Genomic DNA, 14,518 nt, shown 5'->3' on the forward strand with positions numbered 1-14,518 from the left:
CCTTGTGCAACTCCTTGGACAGAAGGGGTTCTTCCACTGTGAAGCTTTGCAGTTGCATAAAACATCCTGATGCAGCAAACTGAGTTGTTTTTGTGCATACAGGCATGGGCCAACTTGGGCCCTCCAGGTGTTTTGGACCTCAACTCCCACAATTCCTAACAGCCGGAGGCTGTTAGGAATTGTGGGAGTTGAAGTCCAAAACACCTGGAGGGCCCAAGTTGGCCCATGCCTGCTGTGGAAGAATGCAGTTTGATACCACTTTGCTGAAATTACACATAGAGTGTAAGATATTAATTATATGCATGATGTGTTCTCAACTTTTTGCACTTTTTACCAATAATAGAGGAATCTCAGGGGAAGAGCACAGTCTTGAAGATATAATTCATTGGTTAATCTTTAAAAAAAAATTTGAAAGATACTCTGTGGTTGATGCTTAAGGTAGGATGCTGAATGGCGTCTTCCCTTGGAACCATCAATTGGGCACAGATATCCATGTCAACGTCCAAGGAAAATGGTGTAAAGTAGAAATAAAATAAAATATTGATATTTTATTTCTACTTTACACCATCTCCCCTTGGCACACCATCGGAGTCCACCTCTGTAGCCCCATCTACACTGCTATTGCAATTCAGACTGAACTGGATCATATGGCAGTGTAAGCTCATATAATTCAGTTCAATGCAGTTTGGTGTGCATTATATGAGTCTATACTGTGGCGCAGCTGGTTAGTAGTCAGCTGCAATAAATCACTACTGACCAAGAGGTCATAAGTTCGAAGCTCGGGTTGGAGTGAGTGCCCGACCATTAAATAGCCATTAAAAAAGCCCCAGCTCATTGTTTACCTAAGCAACCCTAAAGACAGTTGCATCTGTCAAGTAGGAAATTTAAGGACCGCTTATGCGGGGAGGCTAATTGAACTAATTTACGTCACCATAAAAATGTCAAGCAGCCTGCGTGCAGTAAGATGAGGAAGTACGCCATCAAGGACTCGGCATCACAGTAGATGATGAAGCAGCAGCTCCCCTTGTGGCCAGAATTGAGCATACCCTCATGAAGCCAGAAGCTGGGAATGTTTACTAGCCTCTGTGTCTCTGTCTGTGTGTGTCGTATGTCTAATGGCATTAAATGTTTGCCATGTATATGTACATTGTGATCCGCCCTGAGTCCCCTTTGGGGTGAGAAGGGCAGAATATAAATACTCTGAATAAATAAATAAATATACCAGGCATGGGCAAACTTCGGCCCTCCAGGTATTTTGGATTCCAACGGGGCTGTTAGGAATTGTGGGAGTTGAAATCCAAAATACCTGGAGGGCCAAAGTTTGACCATGCCTGGTCTACACTGAACATATGAGTTCAAACTGCATTATATTGCAGTATAGCTGGGGCCTATAATACCATAAGAGATAGTCTCAGGATTTTAGGTTCTGAATCTAATAGTAATCCCAACTATGCAGTTCTGTAATGGTAATCTATTGGCTTCAAAATCCCAAGCTGACCTCCTTTGTTGGCAAAATGGCACCTTTCCCTTTGAAGACTACAGTGACCAGAATCTTGGGAAAACCCTAGAGGCATTGTCCTCCTGGCCACTTATCTTGTCTTGACCTCTGCCCTGAGGAGGACTACAACTCCCATCACTCCAAATTTCAGACTTTTCATCCAGTATGGACTTCCCTCCCCACTGATATGGGACGAACTACTTGCATGGTGTATGGCCAGCGAAGGAACGATGTGTTTTTCTAGGTCAGTGGTTCTCAACCTGTGGGTCCCCAGATGTTTTGACCTTCACCTTCCAGAAATCCTTACAGCTGGTAAACTGGCTGGGATTTCTGGGAGTTGTAGGTCAAAACACCTGGGGACCCACAGGTTGGGAACCACTGCTCTAAGTGCTCTTTAACTGCAACTTTCATCATCCCTATCCAACAGAGCCAATGGTGAAGAATGATGAGAATTGTAGTTCAACCACAGTGGTGGGCTCCTGTATGTGGTTTTCTTCTTCAGGCTTATATCAATTGAATGCTCCAGCTTGGTCTGTCCCTTCCCCAGGTTTCTTGGTTTTCCATCTTTTCTACTTGACCCAAACTTCAAAGCAAGTTGCAAAACAAGACAAATACACAGAGGGAGGGGCCATCTAGAGGCAAAGAAGGGTAGTGCAATCATTTGCTCTGTTGTTTAAATGTGTGTAGGTAAAGGTCAAGGTTTCCCCTGACGTTAAGTCCAGTCATGTCTGACTCTGGGGGTTGGTGCTCATCTCCATTTCTAAGCCGAAGAGCCAGCGTTGTCCGTAGACACCTCCAAGGTCATGTGGCCGGCATGACTGCATGGAGCACCGTTACCTTCCTGCTGGAGCAGTATCTATTGATCTACTCACATTGGCATGTTTTCGAACTGCTAGGTTGGCTGGAGCTAACAGTGGCTGCTCACACCGCTCCCGGGGTTTGAACCTGGGACCTTTCAGTCTGCAGCTCAGTGCTTTAACGCACTTTGCCACCGGGGCTCCGGTGTATGTGGATATATATTCCCCATCATCATCATATCCCAAGAACATTTAAGGTCCAGGTGTGATTGGACTAGAACTGCCAGCAGCCCAGGGGAAAGGAATGTTGGGAGTTGCAATCAAACACCACCTCGATGGATGTATAATTCCCATTCTTAAAATTCAAGCACTAGGGCAGACCAAATGCCGATTGGAACATGCCATTTTCTAGTGCCCATGTTACATTCTTCTAACTTATCAGCATAATTATAGCAGAACAAGGGTCTTTTCTCCCCAATAGTCTTTTATTGTTCAAACCTATTTTTTCTCTTCTTTTTTTATGTCTCATCATTCCTTAAGCTGCCTTAATCAGTAGAGGTTGAACAATAGCTTAGTGCTAAACAAAAAAAAAGAAAGTTTATTCTTAAATATGTAGGCATTCTTTTTTTCCCTTCATTAAATGAGTGGTGGGAAATCTATATACATTATAAAAGTGAAAATATGTATGTGTGTGTGGCTGGGGTGTCCACTTACACAGACAGGCTCCCACTTCCACAAATAGCTCCCACGACTCAGGAGACACCAATGTCCCTCCCTCCAATGACATGGCAGGTTATGGCGAGCACCATGAACATGTCCAAGAGCCCTGCCAGTGTCCTCCACAAACACCATCCTGACCACCATCCAAGTGAAGGCTTTCATACAGGCACAATTTCCTCCTGGATTTTCTGTTTTTCCTCCACCACAGACATCCCAGTGTTCCTTACTCTCTTCATTGGTGTGGAATTTGCATGACCCCTCCCACTGCCTCTCCCATAACCCTTTCCTATTCTTTTCGATGACACACAGCAAACAGAGGAATTGGTCAGCAAATTAACATACTAGAGATGTTCGGAGAGAATTCACCATGATTTATAAGAGTTGCAGAGATTGGGATGTATAGTTTACCTGCAATCTAAGAGCACTCTGAACTCCACCAATGATGGACCTGGAACTAACTTGGCACATAGAACCCCCATGACCAACAAAAATACTGTTGGTCTTTGGAAGAATTTATAGGAGTTGTAGTTCACCTACATCCAGAGTGCACTATGAACCCAAACAATGATGGATCTGGACTAAACTTGGCATGCATACCCAATACTGTATACCCAAACTTGAATACTGGGGGGTTTTGAGGGGAATTGGCCTGGACATTTTGGAGTTGTAGATACTGGGATGTATAGTTCACCTGCAATCAATGAGCACTCTGAATGCCACCAAAGATAGAATTGGACCAAATTTGGCACACAGAGCTCACATGACCAGCAAAAAATATTGGAAGTGTTTGGGGAAAATTCACCTACATTTGGGGGAGTTGTAGTTCACCTACATCCTGAGAGCACTGTGAACCGAACCACCGATGGATCTGGACCAAACTTGGGACACATACCTGATATGCCGAAATTTGATTACTGGAGGGGTTTGGGGGGAACTGACCTTCCTTTCTGGGAGTTGTAGTTCACCAACAATGAGAGAAATGGTGACCTCCACCCATGATGGACCTGGACCAAACTTGGCACACAGAACCCCCATGACTCACTCAAATCTACTGGAGGGGTTTGAGGGGACTGATTCCCCATAGCGGGAGTTGTCGTTTACCCTACAGCCACAAAGCACACTGAACTCCACCGATGATGCATCCAGAGCAAACTTGCCCAACATAACAAACTTGAAGTTCTGATGGAGTTTCTTGAGGTTCATCTGGCATTGTGTGAGTTATAGTTCACTCACAACCGTATGCATTTTGTACAATTAAAAAATTGATTTTTTTTCAAATAATCTGGGCAACACCAGGTACCCAAGCTAGTTAGTAATAAAACAAAATAAAAGTAATGAGATCATTGTCCTATGATAAATACATAAGGAGCTCCCAAAAGGCTCTTTTTCTTGCAGCCTTGAATTCTTCTCCAATCCCTTAATTGCCCTTTTTTTTGCCCTACAAAGAATTTCATCTCCTAAAAGCCTCTCGGAGAACAGGAGGAAGGAAAGAAGGAAGGCAGACATGGGACATGACTCACAAAAAACTCAAAAGCAAGCCATTAGGAAATGCATATATGTGGGTCATAATGAAGTAATGTCTGCATATCTTTTACGTTCAAATATGAATCCAAACGTGATGCGATGATGCCACCAAACACAGCAATCGTTTAAAACAGGAACAAACCCTGGTTGTATTGACCAAAGAAGGGTAAAATATTACCAACATCCACAGAAAGTACAGAAATGTGAAAAGTGAGGTGACCATTAATGTGTAATTTGTGCAAAGAAGGGTGAGAAGGTTTAAAGGAGCCCAAACCAGTGTTGATGACAAACCACATCATGAATAGCAGTCGGCGATGGAAAACAAAATAGGGCAGATAACACTATGTAACACAATATTTGTTCCTGGATTATAAATGTCATTTCCTGATTGGTTCTATCATTTAAAAAAACATGGAAAATGTTTATTAAACTGCAAAAACTTTGTTTTTGAGGGACATCCTGCAACACAGTGAATATCTCGAGTCTCAACCAATTCAACGTACTGTATATACTCAAGTATAATCCTAGTTTTTCATCCCTTTTTTAGGACTGAAAAAAAACCTCCTCGGCTTATACTCGGGTGAGGGTCCCTGGTGGGCTTATATTCAGGTCGGCTTATACTCAAGTATATATGGTATATTTATTATTTTTCTCTATTATTATTCATATTAGGAGCCTTCGGTGGCCTAGGGGATAAAAGCCTTGCAACTTGAAGGTTGGGTTGCTGACCTGAAAACTGCCAGGTTCGAATCCCACCCGTGGAGAGCGCGGATGAGCTCCCTTTATTAGCTCCAGCTCCATGCGGGGACATGAGAGAAGCCTCCCACAAGGATGGTAAAACGTCAAAACATCCAGGCGTCCCCTGGGCAACGTCCTTGCAGACGGCCAATTCTCTCACTCCAGAAGCAACTCCGGTTGCTCCTGACACGAAAAAAAATTATTCATATTGTTACATTTATTATTTTACTCTAATTATTATTATTATTATTACATTTATTATTTTATTATTGTTGTTACTTTTACATTTATTTTACTCTATTTTTATTATTAATAATACATGTATTATTTTACTGCATTTATTATTATTATTATTATTATTACATTTATTATTTCACTCTATTATTATTAAAAGGATACGTAAGCACATTTATATTGAAGAAGATGAAAATAATGATTTAATCAGAGTTGAACAGTCATATCTTAAATTACAGTTTGATGTAAAGATTCAAAAACATTTAAACTGCTGATGCCTCAATTAATGTAATTTTATTGGTATCTCAGCTTATACTGGAGTCAATGTTTTCCCAGTTTTTTGTGGTAAAATTAGGTGCCTCAGCTTATATTCGGGTCGGCTTATACTCAAGTATATACAGTAGTTTGTGGCAGCCACAAAACACCAAATTTCTGAAGTAGAACAACTACAGTAGAGTCTCACTTATCCAAGCTAAACAGGCCGGCAGAAGCTTGGATAAGCGAATATCTTGGATAATAAGGAGGGATTAAGGAAAAGCCTATTAAACATCAAATTAGGTTATGATTTTACAAATTAAGCACCAAAACATGTTATACAACAAATTGGACAGAAAAAGTAATTCAATACGCAGAAATGTTATGTTGTAATTACTGTATTAATGAATTTAGCACCAAAATATCATGATATATTGAAAACATTGACTACGAAAATGGCTTGGATAATCCAGAACCTTGGATAAGCGAGGCTTGGATAAGTGAGACTCTACTGTACTTCCAAAGTAAAGACCGCACAATTAAACAGGAAATAATACTTTCAAACCAGGAACAGAATTTTTTTCCCAAATGTTGTTGCATAGTGTAATACGGTTTACGTATGGGCTTGAGAAATTGCGGAGGATCTTGAGGTGCATCTACACTATAGAATGAATACAGTTTGACTCTAGTTTAATTGGCATGGCTCAACGTTATGGGATTGTGGGAATTGCAGTTTGTTGAGGCGATAGCACCCTTTGGCTGAGAAGGCTAGTGAAGGCTGAGAAACTACAGTTCCCAGGATCCCATCACATGAAGACATAGCAGTTTAAGTGGTATCAAACTGCATTAATTCTACAGTGTTGATCAGCATGGGTAAACTTGGTCCCTCCAGGTGTTTTGGACTGCAACTCCCAGCATTCCTGACAGTTTTATGAGAGAAGGGTAAATACCTCACACAACTACAAATCCCAGAGGGGGTGACATTTGAATGACTGTCTAAAAAACCTTTGTGCAGTGGCTTGCTGTGAATTTTCAGGGTTGTATGTTTTCAGGCTTTGAAGCTGCAAGGCTATTCAATGCTAAGCAAGCTGGCCAATTACAACATTCACACTTTCTTCCAACATACAAGAGTTCTTTCTCCCACCCTGGAACTTCCACAGATGCATAAACCTCACTTGCCTGGTTTCCAACAGACCTCACAACCTCTGAGGATGCCTGCCATAGATGTGGGCGAAACATCAGGAGAGAATGCTTCTGCAACATGGACATACAACCCTGAAAACTCACAGCAAGCCACTGCACAAAGGTTTTTTAGACAGTCATTCAAATGTCACCCCCTCTGGGATTTGTAGTTGTGTGAGGTATTTACCCTTCTCTCATAGAACGCTCTGGTGACATGGCAAACTACAAGTCCCAGGACTTATAGGATGGAGTCGTGTTGGTGTCAAACTGCTATAAAATCTGCAGTGTGGATAGTCTTTTCAGCTGCATCTACACTGTAAAATTAATGTTTGACACCACTTTCACTGTCATGCCTCAATGCTGTGGAATCCTAGGATTTGTAGTTTGGACCCGGCAGCACCAGAACTCTTTGGCAGAGAAGACTCCATTCAGTGTAATTTCTAAAACAAAAAAAGGGAATATGCTACTTGGATTTGGCAAGTTTATTCTTTTCTTTTAAAAAACATACATAAAAACATACATAATTTTAAGGTGTCTTAAAATAACATCACAAAACATCACGAAAACCATAAGATCAGGCCACCAGCCCACACCTAAAAATGTACTGTCGGCGATAAGAAATCAGTTCGTCCCTACCGCTTATTCAAGCTTCACATATTGTTTCAAAGTATCCCTCATCCTCACATTTTTTATGATTCACAGGTTCATTTACTCCATTTTAAAACATTGTGCAAAAGTACATCACATCATTCAAAGTTGCAATATATTACACGATTTGATTTCAGGTTAAAAGAAGAAGAAGGAAATCTGACCAGCTGACTAGGGAATTCTGGAAGTTCTAGTCTCCCAGAAAGTAGCTCTAGATTCAGCCCAATTGATTGTATGAAGAAAGAAAGGAGACTTTGTGAAAGTGCAGGCATTTTCAAAGTTATTTTACATCGATGGACTCCTTCCTGACAGTAAACTCACAGATTACCTCTCAGCTTAGTTCTGAATTAGCTTAAAAGTCATTTTCTGGAAACATTGACTTGGATTCCCATCAGCTCCTTGCCTAAGAGGTCATTTTAGATAATTCCCAAGTTTTCTAAGGTCTTAACACATAATGTTGGTACAAATGTGCAGATAGAAGTGCAAACATGCACTGAAGCACACGGTCCTTTGGAGGACTATATTTCCCAGTATCCCCAATGGCACATTTGGAAAGCCAATCTAACTTTCTCAGGGTGAAATTTTCTTTTTTTCTGAGAGGAACGATACACTTATATGAAATAGATATCAGTAAAAAATGGTGAAATGCTTAGAGAGATGGAGAGGATGAAGAGACAAAGCAATTCTATGTAACGTTAATGAGTAAGAATGATTAGAAAAGATCCATAAACGAATGAAGACTGGGTTGTGAGTTTTCCGGGATGTATGGCCATGTTCCAGAAGCATTATCTCCTGACATTTCGCCCACATCTATGGCAGGCATCCTCAGAGGCTGTGAGGTTTTCAGAGTGTTTTCATAGACTCCTCAACCTCTGAGGATGCCTGCCATAGATGTGGGTGAAACATCAGGAGAGAATGCTTCTGGAGTATGGCCATACAGCCTGGAAAACCCACAAGATCCCAGTGATTCCAGCCATGAAATGAAGACTTTCCGACCACTGCATTCTCGGAATCAGCTACAATTCTGTCCACAGCAAAGTGCAAACATAAGACCATGTCATCGGCGTAGAAGGTGACTAGACTCACTTTTAACACACTTTCACTGCAATCTAGAAGCAGTTCAGGGAAAGCGAAGGGTTAAACCAGTAGCAGGCAGTCACTTTTAGGGGAAAGGATTCACAAATAATATTTGAAGTTGGAAGGAGACCACAACCCAAAGCCCGTAAACCTACATTATCTCTGTCTCTGAAACCCTTTAAAGTTTAGACCAGGCTTGGGCAAACTTCAGCCCTCCGGGTGTTTTGGATTTCAACTCCCACAATTCCTAACAGCCGGAAGTCCAGAACACCCGGAGGGCTGAAGTTTGCCCATGCCTAGTTTAGACTGTTGAAGAAAGGACAGAAGACTCTTGTGAAAGACTTGAAAAGCTGTTTGCCATAGATATTTGAAACTGCCGGTAATCGTGCAAAACATTAATGAGGAAGAATGATGAGGTCCAAAGTGAAATGAAGACTGCCCCCTGAATTGACAGAATGAGCCAGAATTGCACCCATAGAAAAGAGCAAACATAAGACTATGTCGTCAGCGTAGAAGGTGAAATCATCTATGCCGAAACAGTGTTATCGGCATGGAAGGTTGCTATGAACATACTTTCACAGCAACCTAGCAGCATTTTGGGGGAAGTAAAGGGTTAAACCAGGCATGGGGAAACTTGGGCCCTCTGGGTGTTTTGGACTGCAACTCCCACCATTCCTAACAGCCGGTAGGTTGTTAGGAATTGTGGGAGTTGAAGTCCAAACACCTGGAGGGCCAAGGTTTGCCCATGCCTAGGTTAAACCAATTAATGGCAACTACTTTTAGGGGATGGGGAGACTGGCTCATATTTGGGAAACAGAACCCAAAACCAGTAAACCTAACTTTTCTGTCTCTGAAACCCTTTAAACTCCAGGCTGTTGGAGAAAGGATAGATGACTCTACAAAGAGATTTGAATGTCTGTTGTCGAAGGCTTTCATGGCCGGGATCACAGGGTTGTTGTATGTCTTTCGGGCTGTGTGGCCATGTTCCAGAAGCATTCTCTCCTGACGTTTCGCCCACATCTATGGCAGGCATCCTCAGAGGTTGTGAGGTATGGAGAAAACAGTGTTATCGGCATGGAAGGTTGCTATGAACCCATACCTCACAACCTCTGAGGATGCCTGCCATAGATGTGGGCGAAACGTCAGGAGAGAATGCTTCTGGAACATGGCCACACAGCCCGAAAGACATACAACAACCCTGATTTGAATGTCTGCTTGCCAGAGACCTTTGAAACTAGACTGAGGGCCCACAAGACAAACCCGAGGGCCACCAATGTTCTTTGGGTTCCGCATTTGCGCCGACATCTCTGTTCCTGCTCTCCAGAAAGCCAAGCCTAGTTGTGCAAAATCTCACCACTTCCCAGGAGAAGAGTTTTTGAGAAATGCGGCGGATCTGCATGTCACATAACCGAGTTTCATGGAGATGGATGATGCCCGAGCAATGACAAAATCCAGACATCATCCTCTGAGGTTTTAGATCTGGATGCTGTTCTCGACCCGAGGGGGGTTGATGTATTCATACGGGAGCGCCAGTGACTTGTTCCTCTCGTCAATTCCGTGAGAAATTTCGGCCAGGCGGCTTTGAAAGACTCTTATGAGGCGCTTTGGCTCGGACTCGGAGAAATGTTCATCTGGAAAGTTTCCCAATAGTCTCTGGAAGGGATTAGGGAGAGATAATTAACAACGGATGTTTGGAAAAGTCCCGTTTGCCATATGCGTCCAATGACAATATGACCCCCTTATCCACGGATTCATTATCCACAGTTTCACTTATCAACAATCCCCAAAAATATACACATCCCGTTTTTGTAGACATCTCTAGGTGATTCTAGGGCAGGCATAGGCCAACTTAGGCCCTCCAGGTCTTTTGGACTTCAACTCCCACCATTCCTAACAGCCTTAGAGCCTTTCCTTTTTTTCAACCGCGGATACGGAAACCCATCAGACCCCCATATTCACTCCGGACCAATTTCATTCTACTCCGGATCATCAGGAAGGGGCTGGAGGCCTTAGGAATGGTGGGAGTTGAAGTCCAAAACACCTGGAGAGCCCAAGTTGCCCCATGCCTGCTGTAGATGCATCCAAGTTGGACCTTTCTTGCATTCCCATGTAAGAGAAATATGGTTTAAAGCATGGCAAAGTCTCCAATTTGGGGATGGATTTGAGAAGGTCTGGTTTGTCTTAAACATGGGAGGAGTTTTGAGAAGAAACGTGGGATCTTTACAGGTTGGATTCCTGAATGTAATCTTCCCTCTGCTTCAAAGATACTTACCCGGTCTCCCACCTCGTTGCTTAGAAGCCACAGAGAAGTCAAGGCAAGGCAGGTGATGTTGACCGGAGGAAGGATATTAAGAATGTTCTCCAAAGTTGCGGTCCCCTTCTTGGTGGGCGGGGGTTTCCGCATGGTGGGCGGGACGTTGGGGATCCAGGAGCCAAAGTCAAACTGAGGGCAAAAGGAGCATTGGGTTAAGTCAAATCCTGAAGCGCAGAAGTCAATTCATAGGAGTTGAGGTGGGAGGTTAGCTCCCAATCCACATGACTAACTTTTGCTACCCAACAAGATTTAATTTGTTGCAATACTAGTGCTGCTGTGCTGTTGGCAACTAACAGAAAGTGATCTCTGGTGCCACCAAGTGGCCAATACAGATATTGCATGTTGGACATAACGAGATAAATGGAAACATGTTGTACTAAGATAAAGGTGAAGTTTTCCCCCTGATATTAAGTCCAGTTGTGTCCGATTTTGGGGGTTGGTGCTTATCTCCATTTCTAAGCTTAAGAGCCAGCATTGTCCGTAGACACCTCCAAGGTCATGTGGCTGGCATGGCTGCATGGAACAGCGTTACCTTTCTGCCAGAGCGGTACCTATTGATCTACTCAAATTTCCATGTTTTTGAACCGCTAGGTTGGCAGAAGCTGGGGCTAATAACGGGAGCTTACCCAGCCCCCCGGATTCGAACTGCTGACCTTTCGGTCAGCAAGTTCAGCAGTTCAGTGGTTTAACCTGCTGCACCACCAGGTTGTGCCTATCTTCTTCTCTTTTTTTGGAAATACAAGTATGGGATTTACCATAATTCAACAGGATTTCAGATAATGGGACTAAATAAAGCCCTATTACGTTGTCGAAGGCTTTCATGGTTGGAATCACTGGGTTGCTGTGAGTTTTCCAGGTTGTGTGGCCATGTTCCGGAAACATTCTCTCCTGACATTTCACCCAGATCTCTGGCAGGTCACCTCAGAGGTTGTGGGGTTTGTTGCAAACTAGGCAAGTGGGGTTGATAGATCTGTGGAATAATGTCCAGGGTGAGAGAGACAATTCTTGTCTGCTTGAGGCAAGTGTGAATGTTGCAGCTTGATTAGCATTGGAGCCTTATTCATTTCAACAGGTTTACTTTAAATAGGATTAAGTTCGGATCCCTTCCAATGATAATGGATGGGAGAGGATGGGAGAGGAATACCACCTGGATAAACTGCCAAAGGTACAAAGAACAACAACACCCAATGCAGCCTCATAGAGTCCTTTCTTGATGTGGTGGACTACAACTCCCACAAACCTCAGCCAATGGTAGGTGTAGTCCAACACATATGGACGAATACTGGATTGTAGACAAGACATCTGAGCAATGCTTGTGATGAAGACATGGGGAAAGTGTAGCTAAGAAGCAGAAGGTCTGGAGAGATTACTGGGATTCTGAGAGTTATAGGATTGCAAAGGTAGTTATTTCCTACATTCTGGATATCAATGCATTGTGTGTGGGGGTCTTACCTGACCGCTGTTGACTGCGGCATGTTGAGCTGAGCAGGTGAAAATCACCATCGTCAGGAATTTGGAGAGCTCTTCCATCGTCTGCAGAGAAGAAGGGGCGCCTGAGTTCTCCCTGCTTTGGAAGCCTTCCCTGAAGACCTCCTGGATCCAGGCTTGGAGCTCTGGGTCGTTCTGGACGCGGTCATCACTCCAGTAGTAGTACCTGACCATGTCCCTCACAAAGCTGGAGCACAAGAGAGATTAAGCAGCCCGTGATCCAAATTGTGGGATGTGACTTTTACCAAGGAAATAATTATATGCAACCCTTGACATCCAACATTACTTGCTATGGCAGTTCAGAAAGTTAGTTCCCACTAAGGGTGCATCTTGATGCAGTTTGATCCCAACTTTAACTATCATGGCTCAAGGCTATGGAATCCTGGGAGATGTAGTTTGGTGAGGCACCTCGTAAAACTATAAATCTATGATTCCATAGCATTAATTCTAAATTGTACGATTTTTTTATTGTGTCAGAAACGAATAGAGAAATTGCAAGTCACTTCTGGTGTGAGAGAATCGGCCGTCTACAAAGACGGAACCGAATTGAGAAACTGCAAGTCACTTCTGGTGTGAGGGAATCAGCAGTCTATAAAGACAGAAGCGAATTGAGAAACTGCAAGTCGTTTCTGGTGTGAGAGAATCAGCCGTCTACAAAGACGGAAGCAACTTGAGAAACTGCATGTCGCTTCTGGTGTGAGAGAATCAGCCATCTACAAAGACGGAAGCGAATTGAGAAACTGCAAGTTGCTTCTGGTGTGAGAAAATCAGCCGTCTAAAAAGACGGAAGCGAATTGAGAAACTGCAAGTTGCTGCAAGTTGCTTCTGGTGTGGGAGAATCAGCCGTCTACAAAGATGTTGCCCAGGGGACGCCAGGATATGTTACCATCCTGCTGGGAGACTTCTTTCATGTCCCCGCATGGGAAGCTCACCCCATCTCACAGATTCGAACCACTAACCTTCAGGTCAGCAGTTCAGGTCACAAAAGTTTAATCCAGTAGTTCTCAACCTTCCTAATGCTGTGTCCCCTTAATACAGTTTCCCTGTGTTGTTGTGATCCCCAACCATAAAATTATTTTCATTGCTACTTCATAACTGTCATTTTACTACTGTTATGAATCATAATGTATATATATGATATGCAGGATGTATTTTCATTCCCTAGACCAAATTTGATATGAATACCCAATACGCCCAAATTTGAACATTGGTGGGGTTGCAATGGGAGGTGATTTTGTCATTTGGGAGTTGTAGTTGCCGGGATTTATAGTTCACCTACACTCAAAGAGAATTCTGAACTCTAACAACGATGGAACTGAACCAAACTTGGCACCACAGAACTCCCATGACCAACAGAAAATACTGGAAGGCTTTGGTGGGCATTGACCTTGATTGAATTTTGGAGTTGTTGTTCACCTACATCCAGAGAGTACTGTGGACTGGAGGAGTTTTGGGAAAATATTTGGAAGTTGTAGTTGATGGGATTTATAGTTTACCTAGCATCAAAGAGACCCTTGAACCCCACCAATGATAAAATTGGGCCAAAATTCTCACAGGGAACTCCCATAACCAACAGAAAATACTGGTCTTTGGTGACCCCTCTGACACCTCCCTTGCCTCCACCTTCCAGGGGTCCCAACCCCCAGGTTAACCCACTGAGCCACAGTGGCCGCCTAGTGTAAATACTGTAAATAAATACTGTAAATAAATAGTGTAAGATGTACCCAATGTTGGTGTGACTGTGCCATTGGGAAGCAATCGAAATTGTTCTTTGGTGCCACCAAGTGTTCAGTTTAGATATTGCAAGTTGGAAATTACGAGAGACATGGCTCCAACTTTACAAAACAACGATTCTTGGCTGAAGCAACCTATGGGACTGATGTGTTGTCGAATCACGGGATTACAGGGTTGTTGTATGTTTTCCAGGCTGTATGGCCATGTTCTAGAAGTATTTTCTCTTGACGTTTCGCCCACATCTATGGCAGGCATCCTCAGAGGTTGTGAGGTATGGAGAAACTATGGAGAAACCTTCCTTGCTTAGTT

General features: G+C 43.0%; 1 protein-coding gene across 1 annotated transcript in view; it reads right to left on the bottom strand.

The window, feature by feature from the left end:
- Window positions 1-9,879: 9,879 nt before the first annotated feature.
- Window positions 9,880-14,518, bottom strand: part of LOC134292369 (polyunsaturated fatty acid lipoxygenase ALOX15B-like) — a 28,285-nt gene continuing 23,646 nt past the window's right edge. Inside the window, exons 11-13 of the mRNA XM_062957050.1 lie at window positions 12,440-12,662; window positions 10,946-11,116; window positions 9,880-10,326 (exon numbers count right to left, since the gene is read on the bottom strand). Coding sequence (XP_062813120.1) covers window positions 10,147-10,326; window positions 10,946-11,116; window positions 12,440-12,662 — 574 coding nt within the window. The 3' untranslated portion in view covers window positions 9,880-10,146. The remainder of the gene's footprint in view (window positions 10,327-10,945; window positions 11,117-12,439; window positions 12,663-14,518) is intronic.

This window comes from Anolis carolinensis, chromosome 6, assembly GCF_035594765.1.
Source record: "Anolis carolinensis isolate JA03-04 chromosome 6, rAnoCar3.1.pri, whole genome shotgun sequence".
Taxonomy (NCBI): Eukaryota; Metazoa; Chordata; class Lepidosauria; order Squamata; family Dactyloidae; genus Anolis; species Anolis carolinensis.